Below are 17065 nucleotides of genomic sequence, written 5' to 3' on the forward strand. Positions count from 1 at the left end.
CATGTTTGTCCTTCTGGGTTTGGGTTACCTCACTCAGGATGATTTTTTCTAGTTCCATCCATTTGCCTGCAAAGTCCATGCTGTCATTGTTTTTCTCTGCTGAGTAGTACTCCATTGTGTATATGTACCACATTTTCTTAATCCATTCTTCAGTTGAGGGGCATCCAGGTTGTTTCCAGGTTCTGGCTATTACAAATAATGCTGCTATGAACATAGTTGAGCATGTATCTTTGTGGTGTGATTGAGCATTCTTTAGGTATATGCCCAAGAGTGGTATGGCTGGGTCTTGAGGTAGATCAATTCCCAATTTTCTGAGAAACCACCATACTGATTTCCACAGTGGTTGTACAAGTTTGCATTCCCACCAACATTGGAGGAGTGTTCCCTTTGCTCCGCATCCTCTCCAACATTGACTGTCATTAGTGTTTTTGATCTTAGCTATTCTGACAGGTACAAAATGATATCTCAGAGTCATTTTGATTTGCATTTCCCTGATGACTAAGGATGTTGAGCATTTCTTTAAATGTCTTTCAGCCATTTGAGATTCTTCTTTTGAGAATTCTCTGCTTAGCTCTTTAGCCTTTTTTTTTTTTTTTTTTTTTCGAGACAGGGTTTCTCTGTGTAGCTTTGCGCCTTTCCTGGAACTCACTTGGTAGCCCAGGCTGGCCTTGAACTCACAGAGATCCGCCTGGCTCTGCCTCCCGAGTGCTGGGATTAAAGGCGTGCGCCACCACTGCCCGGCCCATTTTTTAATTGGATTGTTCAGTATGTAAATAATTTTTAAAATCTCCCTCAAATAATCCTTAAATGATTGACAAACCCCCTTCTCCCCTCAACTTTTAAGCTTGGAAGTGCATCTCCAGTATCACATACAGTATACTCATTACTATATCATAACTACTAGTTTATTGTGCTTAAAAAATAATTGTGTGTGTGACAGAGAGTGAGAAACACAGCACATTTTTGTTATCTATTCAGTTGTGCAGTCATGTAAGGATTTGCTAACTCCATTCTGCCTCTTCAGTGAGCAGGTTGAGATAGATCACAGTCAGAAAACTACAAAGGTTTGTCGATGTCCATGGCTGCACCGGGGTCACTGACATACACCACCATGAATTTCTGTGTGTATGCTGGAGATCTGAACTCAGATCCTCATGCATGTGTGGCAAGTACCTTGCCTATTGAGCCGTCTCTCCAGGCCCGTTGTGCACACATTTTGGGGAAATATTCTGAGGAAAAAGTGGGGAAGTTTTCTATTCTAACATACGGTTATGGGCCCCTCAAGGAATCCATAATGTAGAAAAAGGGTCTTCATCTGGGTGTGGTCGTACATGCCTGTAGGTCTAGCAGTTGGGAATCTCTCAGAAATAGATATTTGTAAGTTCAAGTCAGTTTCGACTACACAGCAAGTTCCAGGCCGGCTCTGTTGAATCACTGTCTTCAAAGGGGAGGAGAGAACATGAAAAAAACAACCTGATAGAACTTCTTTACTTAGCTTTTTTTTTTTTTGCATCTCCATTTCATGTACATGTACTTATGGAGGTTACAGGACAATTTGTGGGAGTTGGTTCTCTCTACTAAGTAAATACCATAGGTCAAAGTCAGAAGTCAGGTTGTCTGGCTTGGTAACAAATGCTTTTACCTGCCAAGCCATTTCACTGATCTTCAGTTTAATTTTTATAAACTGTCCCATCCCCATATCGCCCCTGCTCCCCTGCTCTCTGTCTGTGTGTGTGTGTGTGTGTGTGTGTGTGTGTGTGTGTTAAAGTGTGTGTCACAGCATGTGTGTAGAGATCAAAGAACAGCTTTTTTGTGGAGTTGGTCTCTCCTTCCACCTTTATGTGAGTTCCAGGGATTGAACTCAGGTCACCATGCCTGCTCAGAAAGCACGTTTACCCACTGGGCCATCTTGTTGGCCCCTGTATTAGTTACTTTTCTGTTGCTGTGGTGGTGCACACCTTTAATCCTAGTACTTGTGAAGCCAAGGCAGGTGGATCTCTCTCAGTTAGAGGCCAGCCTCTTCTACAGAGAGCTAGTTCTATGACAGCCAGAGCTACACAGGGAAACCATGTCTTGAAAAACAAAAAAAGGGGGGTGGGGAGTTAGGCATTGTGGCTCTAGCAAAAAGCTGGATGATTACATTTTATACACAAAGCAGAAAGAACATGAAATGGGATGAGGCTATAAATCTCAGTCTCCAGCAAAGCTCTGCCTCCTAAAGGATCCACAGCCTTCCCAAACAGCACCACCAGCTGGAGACAAAGTGTTCTCAGCTACCACATCCACCACCCAATTTACCTATTCCCTCCCCACTTGGTTGTTCAAGACAGAGTTTATTAGCTTTGGCTGTCCTGGAACTCACTTTGTAGACAAGGCTGGCCTCAAATTCAGAGATTCTCTGTCTCTGCCTTCCCCCAGTTTACTTGAAATCAGAATTCAAACATGGGAAATAGTTCCGGTGGTCAAACAGGATGGTAAAGGGTAGGAGGTACACACTGAGCCATTTTCTGTGGTACATGGAAACAACACACACAGCTACATTCTGGTAAAGGGTAGGAGGTAGACACTGACATGCTGCGTACATGAAACAACACACACAGCTACATTCTGGTAAAGGTAGGAGGTAGACACTGACCATTGCCTGCGGTACATGGAAACAACACACACAGCTACATTCTGGTAAAGGGTAGGAGGTAGACACTGAGCCATTGCCTGTGGTACATGGAAACAACACACACAGCTACATTCTGGTAAAGGGTAGGAGGTAGACACTGAGCCATTGCCTGTGGTACATGGAAACAACACACACAGCTACATTCTGGTAAAGGGTAGGAGGTATACACTGAACCATTGCCTGTGGTACATGGAAACAACACACACAGCTATATTCTGCAACATAGTCAAGAAAGTCATGTAGTTATAATTTACTTTCATATGTATGGATGTTTTGCCTGCATGTATGTCTGTGCACCACATGTGTGCTTGGTGCCTGAAGAGGCCAGAAAAGGACACCAGATCTCCAAGAACAAGAGTAATAGATAGCTATGGGCCACCATGCTTCAGAATGAACCTGAGTCTTCTTGAAGAGCAGCCAGTGCTGTTAACTGCTAAGCCATCTCTCTAGTTTCACATATTATCAGCAGCAGCAGCAACATAATTATTATTTTATTATTATTTGGTTGTTGTTGGTTTATTTTGGGGGTGTTTGTTTTATTTTGGGTTTTTTGTTTTGTTTTAATGCTGGGTCTCACTTTTAGCTCTGGCTACCCTGGAACTCACAATATAGACCAGGTTGACCTTGAACTCACAGAGATCCATCTGCTCCCCCACCCCCCGACATCCCAAATGCTGGAATTAAAGGTGTTTGACAACAGCCTGACAGAAATCATGACATTTTAAATTCTGACCTATGAGGGGCTAGAGAGGTGCCTCAGTGGCTAGAGAGGTGCCTTGGTGGCTAGAGAGGTGCCTCGGTGGCTAGAGAGGTGCCTCGGTGGCTAGAGGCCCAAGTTCAGTTCCTAGAACTCACAACAGGTTTCTCACAACCCAACTACCTGTAACTCCAGCTCCAGGAGACCCAGTGTCCTCTTCTGGTCTCCTGAACTCACATTTACTCAACTGCACAAGACACACATAACACATAATTAAAAATAAAATAATATTCTGACCTACTTTGGGAGATGGCTTTTTCCAAGCTGGTTGTGGTGCATGCATGCATTTAATCCTAGCACTTGGGAGGCAGAAGCAGTCAGATTTCTGTGAGTTCGAGGCCAGCCTACATAGTGAGTTGCAGGACAGCTAGGATTATGTAGAGACCCTGTCTCAAAACCAAACCAAAAAAAAAAAAAAAAAGTATCAGTATCAGAAAGCATGTGTTCATGAAAAATTCTAATGATTAGGAGTAAATTTTAGATTTATTGTTAATACCCATACAGTGGCTCTATCAAACAAAACATACCATATACCTACCTCTTATATCATGCTCTGTCCTGATGGAGCCCTATAGAAGCATTTACTCCATGTGGTAAAAGGTGTTGTTATGATGCCAAATGGCTTCAAAGCACCTCATTGTTTAAGTACTCAATTCATGAAGGAGCATTGTAGGTTTATTCTTCATTGGATCAAACCAATCCTCCCACTACTAGATGCATAGTGCTACTTTACAGGATGCCCAGCAGAGTAAGAGGCAGATTATCTTTTAAGGCATACAAATGTTTTGCTCCAAAACACAGTAGAAGACAAATATATAATGGTCCATTCCTTTTCTCAGTGGTGGGTATTCCTAAAATGATGCCTGATTAGGATTGCCAATTCACTAAAACTGCAATGTTTCTCTCCTTGGTAACCAATTCCATAGACTTAAAAAGTTTTTAGGAATGAGTGAGTGTACAGCTGGCATCACATGATAGTAGCCAATAAAGTTCTTTCCCAAATTATTTCTAGTTGCATTGCCTTCTGTATAGATATTGCATAAGTGAGATGTTCAACTTCCTAACATGGTACTATATGGATGATGGATAGAGTTCCAAGGACCAGCAGTCACTCAAGGATTGGGTAAAAAGGTCAGTAGACAGAGTAACACCAGGACAAAATTTATTTACCCTAGGCTGAATAAAGAGTTGACCATAGCTGAATGGGATGCATTTGGGCCATGGGACACATATGTATCCAGCCACGAGACTGAATGCATTATTGATATGGATTATGCTCATTGTTAATAATAAAGCTGATTGGCCAATGACTGGGCAGGAAGAGATTGAGCACAAGACTAGGGGAATTCTGAGAAGAGGAAAGGCAGAGTCTGGCAGCCACCAGCCAGCCACCAAGGAAGCAAGGTGTATTAGAACACAGGTAAAGTCATGAGACACATGGCAAAACAGATAAGAAATATAGGTTAATTTAAACGTAAGAGCTAGCTAGTAATAAGCCTGAGCCATTGGCCAAACATAAGTAATATTAAGCCTTCCAAGTCAAGTATTTGGGAAGTGGCTGCTGGGTATTTGGGAGTTGCTGCAAGACAAAAATTTCTGCCTATACATTATTCTATTTCTACTTTTAGAGATTGGAAAATGCTATATTCCTCCTTGAGGGTGTACATTCTGCACCTCCATAGCAGAGGATATCAGAACTACTGCAGTGACCGCATACCTGTGGCAGCCTTGGAAAGTCTAGAGCATATTCTGATACCAGGAAGAAGTCACAGTGAAATTTTTCCAATCAGCATTAGGTTGCCTCAGCAATGAACAAAAGCAAAACCAAACCAAACCAATGCTGCCCAGTTTTTAACCAGGCAGCCATACAATGAGTGTCCTCAAGTTGTATAGCCATTTCCTCTGAATTGATATATTTCCACCTAGAGGAAGTAGGTAAGCTACTGATACAAGGGAAGTTAAACTTATAAGGCTCAAGAAGTAAACAAAACTTACAAAGTATTTCTGGAGAGGTAGTTAGCAGTTATAAGCTTTTGCAGGGGACCAAAATTAGGTTCATCGCACCATGTTGAGACGTTCACAACCACCTGTAACTCCAGAGATCCGATGCCCTCTTTGGGCCTCCATGGGCACCAACATGCATGCATATATGTGTGTGAGACACACACATTTTTTAATCTTACAGGGCTCAGGAAGATCCTGAAACCTAGAAAATTCATAACACCCCTCCCCAAGTTTATAAAAATCCTAATAATAGGTGGGAGAAGGGAATGGGAGAAGGGGGGGAAACTGCAGTTATGATATAAAATTAATTAAAATAATTGCTGGAGAAAAGAGACTCTCTGGTCAGTCATGATGCAAGTAGTGCAGAACTCTAGGGATCAATATTTGTGAACACACACCCATGCTAAAATGTGGGTTCCAGTGACAAAGCTGCCCTTGAGTGCTCCATGTTCCTATAAGGAATCTCTCACGCATGTTCCTGTAATTCTTTGGTCTGTTGGTGGTATCCTGTATGGAGGGAAGAGAAATTGTTTACATCTCCCCTGGAAAATTACATAACACAACTGGCACAAGAACAGGGATCCAAAGGAAAAAAGATGTAAGTTTTTAATAGATGAGCCTCTGCAAGACATTCCAGATTTGAACAACAGTGACCAATGTATTCATTATTCATTAGTATGCTGTGGGATGGCCTGTATGTCAAATGTGTTACTCTGATTGGTCAATAAATAAAACACTGATTGGCCAGTGGCCAGGCAGGAAGTATAGGCGGGACTAACAGAGAGGAGAATTGAGAGAACAGGAAGGCAGAGGGAGACACTGCCAGCCACTGCCATGACAAGCAGCATGTGAAGATGCTGGTAAGCCACAAGGCACATGGCAAGGTATAGATTTATAGAAATGGATTAATTTAAGATGTAAGAACTAGATAACTAGAAGCCTGAGTCATTAGGCCAAACAGTTTAAATAATATAAACGTCAATATGTTTATTTTATAAGTGGGCTGTTGGACTGCCGGAGCTTGACGGAACCCGTAGAGAAAACTCTCCAGCTACATTAGTATTCATTAGTAAATCACTCTGGTCATTCCTTCAGACCATGTGTAGTCCCCATTCTTACCAGCTACTACACTTGTAGTTGCAGACATCATTTACCATTGCATAAACTGTAATACCTTCTTAATAAATCTGTGTTTGTCCTTGACCCTCTCTTAACCTGTTCAGTACTAACTTTAAAAGTCAAAGAGCTGAGCATTTACACAAGGTTATTTTAGTATACCCCCCAGACAGAGCAGAGAAGTCACAGAATTTATAGGAACAGGTTTCTTGGCTCATTTAATATCTCGTGGGCAACAGATATTGGAACATGTGACAGAAAACAAAACAAACAACAAAAGAAAGCTCGTGTCTGTCTTTGGTCCCAAGTTCCTAACAGCTAGCTTCCTGCACTATTTAGGGCAAGTCCTTACCACAGCCTCCTTACCTGTCCCACATAATTCCTGACTCAAGACTTTTACTCCTAATGTTCCATTAGGAACAATTTCCCCCAGATGTCTTCATGTTTTCATCGCTTCCGAAATATGCTTCATCTATGCAAACAGCCTCCCCCACTCCCACTTTTGATTCACTATTTACTACCTACTGGGTATTTCTTCTCGCCTCCTTTTGCTTGAACACAGGGGACCTCATTTTCTTTACTACTGTATGTTCAGTTCTTAGAACAGCGACAGAGCAGTCACCCACCAATACATATTTTTACATGCTGCAATAAAAAGTAGCTGCTCTTGGCTGTGAGGCTGGGGTTGTCTCTGGAAGAGGACTTTCATTACTTTTGAGAGCCTCAGTATTAGGTAGAGGCCTCGCTGACCAGGTTTCTGTTCCTGCTAACTGAGGCCTTGCCCAAGTTCCACAGGATCGCTTGTCATTGGTTGAACTCTCCAAGTCCGTCCTGCCATCCAATAATAGTGATGTCTGGAGGCCAGGGCACCTGCAAATCAGCTCTAGGGCACAGAGATGCCGAGACCTCCGGTTGCCTAGAAGGGCCATAGGGACGGAGGGGCGGGTCGGCTGGACGACTCAGTCTCGGGGTACAGAGATGCGGAGACCTCCCAGTGCCTAGAAGGGCCGCAGGCGCAAGGAAGGGGAGCAAATCACAGCTGCAGTTCGCAGGCTTTGTTCCGAGGACTGTGTGTGGTTCGGTGAGGATCCGCGGCAGCCAGCTGAACACCGGGCTCCAGGAGCGAGGTGCATGCTGCCTCCCTAGGTCCTGCGGGTGCCTGCCTTTGTCCAGCATCTCCTCTGCATGTTGGAAGAGTGACGGGACCCGCCAAGGCTATCCGGGTTCAGGTCGCTCCAGGACTACCTAACCACGGAGTGTTTGGCTGCCTTCGCCAGTCCAAACCCAGCTGTGTCACCAGTGAGGACACTGGGGTCGGGAGAAGTGGGTAAGCTTGCTCAAGAATATTCATTCATTTATGTTTGCACTCAGCAAACACCGTCCATCGCTTACGAGTTTGCTGGGCTGCGGCGGATATAGTGTGTCCAAGGCAGATAGTCTGAAAGGGAAGATAGGAGCAAGCTTAGAGGCAGACCCTGCCCTGCGCATCAAAAGGGAAACAGCATATTATTCCGAGGCCTAACAAAATTAAGAAATGAATTATCAGGAAAACATATAGCATCCATTTAAGGTTTCATGTTTAATATTTATTATTGTTATTATTACTATTGTATCATTTGAAATAGGGTCTCACTATATAACCCTGGCTGACTTGAAATTTGCTCTGTAGTCTAGGTTGGCCTTGAACTCACACAGATCCTCCTGCCTCTGCTTCTCGAGTGCTGGGATTAAAAGTATATGTGGCCACCGTGCCCAGCTACTAGTCTTTTTTTTTTTTATTAATATTATTATTGTGTAATGTGTGTGTGTAGGTGCCAACACTCATATCACAGCCTAGTGTGAGGATCAGAGGACGTCTCTCCATCCACTGTGGGAAGTGATTGAACTAAGGTCATATTTAGGTATGTGAACTTAGGTCACCTGCTAAGCCAAGGTATCATCCCTCTTCTAGTCAGTCTCTCTTCTTAAATTATTTTGTTAGTTGTGTGTGTGTGTGTGTGTGTGTGTGTGTGTGTGTGTGTGTGTGTGCTTGGCGAGCACTTTCACACACTGACCCACCTCACCAGCCTGTAAGCTTGGCTCTCTCTCTTTAAGATCTGTTTGTGTGTGTGTATGATGTGGGGGTGGCAAATGTAAGTGCAGGTGCCTACAAAGTCTAGAAGAAGGTTGGAGTTCAGGAAGTTGTGAGCCACCTGATGTGAACTTGGGTCTTCTGGAAGAACAGTATGAACTCTGAACCACTGAGCTATCTCTGCAGGCCTCTGCCCTAGTCTCCTTAAAGAGACTTAACAGCCAATTACTCGCCTTCTTCCATCTCAGGGGAATTCTCAGTTGGAGTGCATTTTGCAAGTAAAGAATATGGAGAGTCTTAGGTATCCACAGAACAGGTGAAAAGGAGTAGATTTGATGTTTTAGAATAAGGATCTCTTTCAGACGTAGAAGCTTGATCTAGAGCAAGTCATTCAGTCTCTGGGAACCTCATTTCTTCATCTTTAAAATGGATGATGGTGCTATTGTTTAGTTCTACAGGCCAGGAAGTTAACAAAAGATGGATACTACCTTGAGTGAACACTTAGAGTTGAGGTCTCAGAGAACTCTTTTTTTTTTTTTTTTTTTTTTTGGTTTTTCGAGACAGGGTTCCTCTGTGTAGTTTTGGTACCTGTCCTGGATCTCACTTTATAGACCAGGCTGGCCTCGAACTCACAGAGATCCACCTGCCTCTGCCTCCTGAGTGCTGGGATTAAAGGCGTGTGTCACCACTGCCTGGCCTGAGAACTCTTTCATTGTGTTTGTTTACAGTGATTCAGAGCCTGTCAAGAACTTCTGCACTTAACCCGAGGAAGCAATCAGGCAGAATTTCTGCTGGGCAGATCCTTTGGAGTGAAGCTCCTGTGCACAATGATGAGGGTGAGTTACTCTCTTCTCTCCCAAATAAGCCATAGCCAGTCAGTCTGTGGCGTTAGTCTGGGGACAGGAATCTTGCCTACCAGAAAAAGTGGGGATCAGGATTGAAAGGAATTCTTTCCTTTCTCCTCCCTTCAATTCTTCCCCCTTAATTTTTTTTTTCTGTTTTGAGATAAAGCCTCAGATACCCCAGGCCACCCTCAAAATTGCTATGTAGCCAAGACTGGCCTTGAACTCTGATCCTCCTGTCTCCACCCCCCAAGTGCTGGGATTATATACTTACACCACTGTGTCTAGCAGACAGGGAGACTTTTGAGGATATTATCAGGTAAGAGAAAACACAGAAACGAGAGGGGGAAACCTCTGGACCTTGAGAGACAGAGTTTGGGTGATGGGAAAGAATATGAAGGAACTCAGACTTGGGTGCCATGGGACTTAAATTTGAATCCTAGTGCTCTGTGAGGTCCAGTTTCCCTATCTGTCCATTTGGATATAAGTCTCAGAGTTAGATGTGGTAGTCCCACCACATGAAATGTGGAGCAGTTTCCAGGATTCAAGATTACTGGGAGTTCGAGGTCCTCCTCGGCTACCTAGTAAGACCCTGTCTGAAAACACAAACAAAAGTGGAAAATGTCTGGTATGCTAGTGTGTCCCTTCCCACTCTCAACGTTCTACAGTCTGTGAGCAGCGTGACTGGTCAGTGTCTTAGGGGATGTGGATGGTTATGCTGAGATATAGTTGTTAGTACACAAATACATTGTCATATTTAGAATATGGAGTCTTTTAAAAATTATTGCTGCCTGGCATGGTGGTGCATGCTTTTAATCCCAGCACTTGGGAGGCTGTGATGATATTTTATTTGTATGTTAATAAAGTTTGCCTGGAGATCAGAGGAAATAGCAAGCCATTTTAAGTAAACACAAAAGTCAGGCAGTGGTAGCACAAGCCTTTAATCCGATCACTTGGCAGGCAGGGTCTCTGTGTGTTCAAGGCCATACTAGGGAACGGAGCCAAGCGTGATGACACCTGCCTTTAATCCCAGTACCAACCATAGAGACCTGGAGGTCTGTACAGACAGGCAGTGAGAAGGAAGTGAGGTAGCTGGGCTTAGAGCCAGTGAGAGGGCAGAACAGCAAGGCAATAAAGGTGCGGATAGACAGGAAGTAGCTCACTTTGGAAGCTGCAGTGTGGTGAGGTAAGGTTAGCTGGTGGCTTTTCCTATTTCCCTGATCTCTAAGCCTTTCACCCCTATATTTGGCTCCATGTTTTTTATTTAATAAGACCGCTTAGAAATTCATCAATAGGGGGCAGAGACAGGCAGACCTCTGTGAGTTCCAGGCTAGTCTGGTCTACTTAAGTTTTAGGACAGCCGGAACTACATAACAGTGAGGCCTTGCATATATGTGTAATTTTATGTATTTGAATGTTCACCTGCATGTCTATCTGTGCACCATGTGCATGCTTGGTGCCCATAAAGGCCAAAAGAGGGTGTCTGAGCCCCTAGAACTGGAGTTATGGATAGTTGTGATCTGTCATGTAGGTGCTGGGAATTGAACCCAGGTCCTCTGGAAGAGCAGTCAGTACACTTAACTGCTGATCCATTTCTCCAACTCCTAGAATATGGAGTCTTAAAAGAATGAATAGGGGGAAGGATGAAGGTTGTGATGGGCAGTGGACTCACCTTGCACCATCTCCAAGTGCACTTATATTAGCTAAAATCATGACCGTGCTCACCTCAGCCCTGAAGATAGCATTTGCTGAGCTCTCTAGTGACAGGTAGTGTATGCCACTCACAGGCAGGTGTATGAACCCTGTTCTCTAGGGCCGTAGAGCTTCAAGTGTGCGTGTGGAGGAAGAGGAGAGCGCACACGCCAGCAGTTGTATTGCAAGGTGACCTATCATTTATATTTCACTTTTGTTATTTTTTTGAAGCACAAAAAGTTTTATGTAGTCATATGTCTTTTTTTTTTTTCCTGTTATGATGTCAGCCTTTGTCACAGTAAGGCCTCTGTCTCTGAGGTCAGGTAGACCCTTGATTTTTTGGTTTGTTTTCAGTTTAAACATTTCCTTCATTTGTCTCTTGAGTTTTTAATTAATAAATTAATTAATTTTTAAAATATTTATTATTCCTAATCACACTGTAGTTAATGATCAACAACCTTATGACCATTGCTCAAAGGCACCAGACAAGTAGATGACTGGTGAGTCAAGGTTATAGCATCCTTAGGAAAAGCCTAGCCTTTTCATATTTTTCAGTGCTTGCCTGAGCTTGCGCTCTGGGGACTATTTGTCTAGATAGCCATAGTGCCCTACTGACCCCACAGCCTTATCCTTCTCTCCTCTGGCTTCTCCAGTCCTATCTTCAGAATGCCTGGGAATGCTAAGACATCTTGAGGCAACTTCCCATCCAATCAAGCACAGGGTAGCAATAGTGAGATTTCCTTCTGGTTAAATCCTCAAAGTAGCTCTATAGTCCAACTTTTATTAATTAAAGGATGTAGGGTGCAAGATCATATCTTCTGTATGTTTAACTATTCAACAGTCAGTCTCAAAGGGAGCACAGTGAGAGGAAATTAGTGCATTAGATTTGAGGTGTGCTAAGATTGCTTACATGTGCAGAGCTTTGTGTCCAGTAGATTGGAAAAGTCCTGTTTATTCCTGATACATGGTTTTGTGTCTCAGTCCCTCTTGATGGTGCAGTTCCCTACTCTCTTTACATCTTTGGGACTTTACAGTTATACCGTGCACGGTCCTGGCAGAGGTCTTGTTATTCTTACACCTTTTCCCTCAATTTAGCCTTTCAAGTTTATACAGTAGTAGATTTCATTTTCAGAATGATTAACATGCTGAAAACCAGACACCCGAAATTAGCACAGAAAGCTGACTCCAGCTCATGTAAGCCCTGCAGGCGATGCTGGGTATGACTTAGCATCAGGATGGTGTGACCCAGGCAGCTCAAATACAGAGATGTGGCCTGGGCCTGGTGCCCAGACCTTGAGAAAAAGATGAAACCTTAGTCATGCCCTAAAACAATCTTGGTTGCTATTCTGTACTTCTGAGTGTTGGCTATATGCCAGCCACTGCATCACTGTTAAGTACGAAGTTACTAAGTTCAGCAAGAGCAGCTAACTGAAACAAGGGACCTTACCGTATACCTTTTTTCCGGGACCAGACTCTGCTTACCTTGCCTCCTTGTTATTTTGCTCCTATTTAGAGTTGAGCGAGAAGAAAGTAGAGTGGATTTTATACTGTTCTTTGCATGTTCTGAGACTAGACCTGCTGTGTTCTTCTTCACTGTCTTTAACTTTTATTGCCCTTTGCCTAACTTCACTTTTCTCATCATTTTGAACAGTTCTCTGCCTTTGAACACTTGCCCTTCTACACGAGACCCTGTGATCTACTACATCTTGTCTTCGTTGAATAATTCTTACCCTGTTGCTGACAAACTGGGACCTGTACACTTTCTCTTTCTCCTGTCGGATGGTGAAATAAACTGAGGAGGTATTGATTCTAAAGCGTCATTCCTGAAAAATCAGAATCACATTTTACCTTGGGGAATTCCACATAAGTGTTGCCACAGAAGTAAAAGATTAAAAGGAAAAGATGAGACTAGAAGAGCTACTGGAATGCCCCCAGCGTGAGAAGATGAGGAGAAAGATGAGAAAGCTCAAACGTAAGGCATTTGAAGATAGTAAATCACCCACAGAAGGGAGTGGCCAAGAATGTGAAGATGATAGTAGTCAGTGCTGTGACTCTCCAACACACGAGAGAGGTCTTGGTGCAAAGAGACAGTATGTGTGTACTGAGTGTGGAAAAGCCTTTAGTCAGAGTGCCAACCTCACTGTGCATGAGCGAATCCACACAGGAGAGAAGCCTTATAAGTGTAAGGAATGTGGGAAAGCCTTCAGTCATAGCTCCAACCTTGTGGTCCATCGGAGGATTCACACAGGACTGAAGCCATACACATGTAGTGAGTGTGGGAAATGTTTCAGTGGTAAGTCACATCTCATCCGGCACCAGGAAATCCACAGCGGAGAGAAAACATATGAATGTAAAGAGTGTGGGAAAGCCTTTAGTCGGAGTTCAGGACTTATTTCTCATCACAGAGTTCACACTGGCGAGAAGCCCTACACTTGTATTGAGTGTGGGAAAGCATTTAGCAGGAGTTCAAACCTTACTCAACATCAGAGAATGCACAAAGGAAAAAAGATTTACAAATGTAAAGAGTGTGGGAAAACATGTGGTTCTAATACAAAGATTATGGACCATCAGAGAATTCACAGTGGAGAGAAGCCCTATGAGTGTGATGAGTGTGGAAAAGCATTCATCTTGAAGAAGGCTCTTAATGAACACCAGAGACTTCATCGTAGAGAGAAACCTTATAAATGTAATGAGTGTGGGAAAGCTTTTACTTCTAATCGAAACCTTATTGATCATCAGAGAGTTCACACTGGAGAGAAGCCTTATAAATGTAATGAATGTGGAAAAACCTTCAGACAGACTTCTCAAGTTATTCTACATTTGAGAACCCATACTAAAGAGAAACCCTATAAATGCAGTGAGTGTGGGAAAGCCTATCGCTATAGCTCACAACTTATTCAACATCAAAGAAAACATAACGAAGAGAAAGAAACCTTATTGTTTGTGGGCCAGGTGTGATGGCACATGCCTTTCATCCCAGCATTTAGGAGGCAGAGACAGGGAGATCCCTGTGAGTTCTAGAACAGTTAAGGCCACACAGTGAGACCCCTGTCTTAGAAAAAAAGGAAAATTGGCTCTAAGGCTAATTGCTACTTTTCTGAAAATTAGATTTTTAGTAACATTAAATTTAATTCTGCTTCTAAGAATCCATACAGGGAAAATAATAAGTGCTAAAGTTTAGCAAAAGGGATATTCGTGCCAGCATTATATATAACTGAAAGGGAGAAAAAAACTACCATAGATTATTTCATGTGCGGGATGAAACAAATGATACATCTATTCAGAGTATACCTCTGAAGCCAGTCTGTTTTTAAAGAATTTTTAATGTGTGCCATGGGGGAAATTTTGAAGAAAATGGAAAATGAAAGAATAAAGTACCCAGATAAAATATTTATGCCTAGGAAAAATGGGGAAAGTGAAGAGGGCCAGACCTAAATTTCAGCAATGGTTATCTCTGTTAATAAGTTGTAGGGGATTTCTATTTTCTCCTGTGTACTTTTCTAGACTTTCTAGATTTTTTACAATGAGAGTGTTACTTTTATATTTAAGAAAACAGTATATTTTAAATATAATGAATACGTTCTCATTTTTATTCAGTGGTGGTAGGGAAAGTGCCTATTATGTAGTCTTAAAAAGCTTGGGATTCACCCTAATACTGGCACTCCACTTCTTACTAGTAAAACCAGTGCAGTTTTAAAGTAAGTTGACTCTATGATCACTGTTAGGTTAACAGAACACAGCAAAAGACATTAGTTCACCTTCTCTTTCTGCATAGTAGAATGATCATACATGATGGACAGCTACCCTTCCAGCAAATATCTAGACAATTAAGAAAAATTTTTTTTCTTTTAATGAACTAGAGGAATTGTAGGCTCAAAAAATAGGAAGTGGAGAATTTTGCCTTCATCATGTTATTTGGGGCTGAGTGGGTGAAATACAGTTAGATTGAGAGAGCTGTGTCCTGATCCACTTGCTGAAAACCAGCTTAACTACTTTGGACAAATGACTTCACTACTCAGATTTCTGGTTTACCTCAAAGGGGTGCTGTGAGGATTAAGTGAGATGATGCCAGCGATGTATGCCAAGACTGGTACATGGCAGAAACAAACAGCTCCAGTGAAAGTTACTGGAGCCATATTTCTAAACACTCCCAAAAGAAAATAACTTAAGAGATATTTAGCATTTAGCATATTTTCAGGTGTAATTAACAGGATTCCAAGTAATAATAACTTTCATCTGTAAAACGTCATTGTTTCTGAAGAGGTCATCTAGAATTAAGCAGCTCATCCTTTGTTTTTGTAACTCAGCAGTTCATCAGACTTGCAATAACTCCATACATTCTTCATCAAATTGCTTTTCTTGTTCATTATCTCATGGTTTCAAGCCACTGGCCACAGCTGCATTCTTCTTCACACAGCTTCCCCAAAGATAGGACTGGCCGGGCGGTGGTGGCGCACGCCTTTAATCCCAGCACTTGGGAGGCAGAGGCAGGCGGATCTTTGTGAGTTCGAGGCCAGCCTGGGCTACCAAGTGAGTTCCAGGAAAGGCACAAAGCTACACAAGAAACCCTGTCTCGAAAAACCAAAAAAAAAAAAAAAAAAAAAAAGATAGGACTGAAGGAGAGGAGCAGAACATTCTTCTATAGTTTATTACTATTGAAAAAAAATGTTTCCCCAAAGTGGGGGGAGAATGCCGATTAATTAATGTGACAAATTTGACTGGATTCCTAACCCCTGGGGAATTGAACCTGGGGCCTCACATACTTGCCAAGCACTGTACCACTCATTTGTAACACCCTGATCTTGATGGGAAGCTTTCAGGAAGGTATTAGCCTATCTTTAGTCACTATCAAAAATTTTTATTCCTTAGTTCAAAATCCACCTAACTATATTTAGAATCTCTCCATTACTAATTCCTCCTGTATACAATAAATTCCTTAAGTCAATACTGTTTGTCTCATGCACCTATGTCCTTTCAGAAGTTACTGAGGATATGATATCTCATTTAATTCTGCCTATAATTTTGTAGGAGAATTGAATTTCCATGATGTTAGTAACTGGCTAGTCAGTAGTTGGAGCTAGGATTTGATCTCAAATTTGTCTTTGAAGTTCATGTTTTCCTAATTATATAAAGGATCTCTGCTAACTGTGGTGATTCCATATGTGAAAGGGAGAACAGACGCTCTCCTGGGAAGTCACCTCTATGAATCTGGACAGTTACTTGGCTGAGGTTTGACAAGGAAAATTCTCTTCTCTGAAATTTGTGGCCTGTTTTTATGCCTCATAATTTAGTTTTCAGGTTTATATGTTTCTTGCAATGAAGGAATGTGGGAGTTGTGTGTTTATTTCAAAAGGGTTTGTTTGTTTTTTTTTCTATTTTGATAAGATAGAAACTTACATATTTTATGATACAATAGTCCCTCTGCATATTTACTCAAAGAGTTTTCAGGGTCCAGAGCAGAACTGCTGCATTCAGAGGCATGCAATACTGAGGAGAGTTGCTAATGCCTTCTGTATGGCTGAGCAGATTTCCTGTAGTTGGTATGTCATCATTTTTCTGTCTGTGACATAGTGCCTGAAATTACTTCAAATAGATTGTTTTTATGTAAAGACCTTGTGACATTTAAAAGTAAATGTTTCCTAGAAAGGATCGTGTGCCCTCTCATCTCTGAAGGTTTGAATACTGAACATGTTCGTGTTTTCTGCTGCAGGAAGACTGAGATTGTAGTCTCTTGAGGTGTCTGCCTTGAGCTGTAGGAGTAAATGTAGACAGCAGTCCCTACAAGGACCTGTCAGATAAATACTCTGCTGTATGAGTTGAACTGCTCACTCATTTTCCTCAAGACTTTTACCTCTCGAGTTGGACCATGCAGCCCTGATTACTCTTTCACAATAGGCTGTGAATTAGGG

General features: G+C 42.3%; 1 protein-coding gene across 3 annotated transcripts; it reads left to right on the top strand.

Annotated features, from left to right (window-relative positions):
* The first annotated feature begins 6555 nt into the window (after positions 1 to 6555).
* Positions 6556 to 15662, top strand: Znf660 (zinc finger protein 660). 3 transcript variants are annotated; one of them, XM_028890499.2, is made up of 4 exons: positions 6556 to 7878; positions 8363 to 8452; positions 9351 to 9458; positions 12808 to 15662. In XM_028890499.2, the coding sequence occupies exon 4, from the start codon at positions 13059 to 13061 to the stop codon at positions 14112 to 14114; it is 1056 nt and encodes a 351-aa protein (XP_028746332.1). In that variant the 5' UTR covers positions 6556 to 7878; positions 8363 to 8452; positions 9351 to 9458; positions 12808 to 13058; the 3' UTR covers positions 14115 to 15662. The 3 variants fall into 3 exon arrangements, with proteins under 3 accessions (XP_028746332.1, XP_028746331.1, XP_028746333.1); XM_028890498.2 differs by lacking the exon at positions 8363 to 8452; XM_028890500.2 differs by lacking the exons at positions 8363 to 8452; positions 9351 to 9458.
* The last annotated feature ends 1403 nt before the right edge of the window (positions 15663 to 17065 follow it).

The sequence above is a fragment of the Peromyscus leucopus genome, chromosome 7 (genome assembly GCF_004664715.2).
Source record: "Peromyscus leucopus breed LL Stock chromosome 7, UCI_PerLeu_2.1, whole genome shotgun sequence".
NCBI classification, from domain to species: Eukaryota; Metazoa; Chordata; class Mammalia; order Rodentia; family Cricetidae; genus Peromyscus; species Peromyscus leucopus.

Bases quoted from the DNA above. Each gene is read 5' to 3' on its own strand.
- Znf660 (XM_028890499.2), top strand. From the start codon at position 13,059: ATGAGACTAGAAGAGCTACTGGAATGCCCCCAGCGTGAGAAGATGAGG.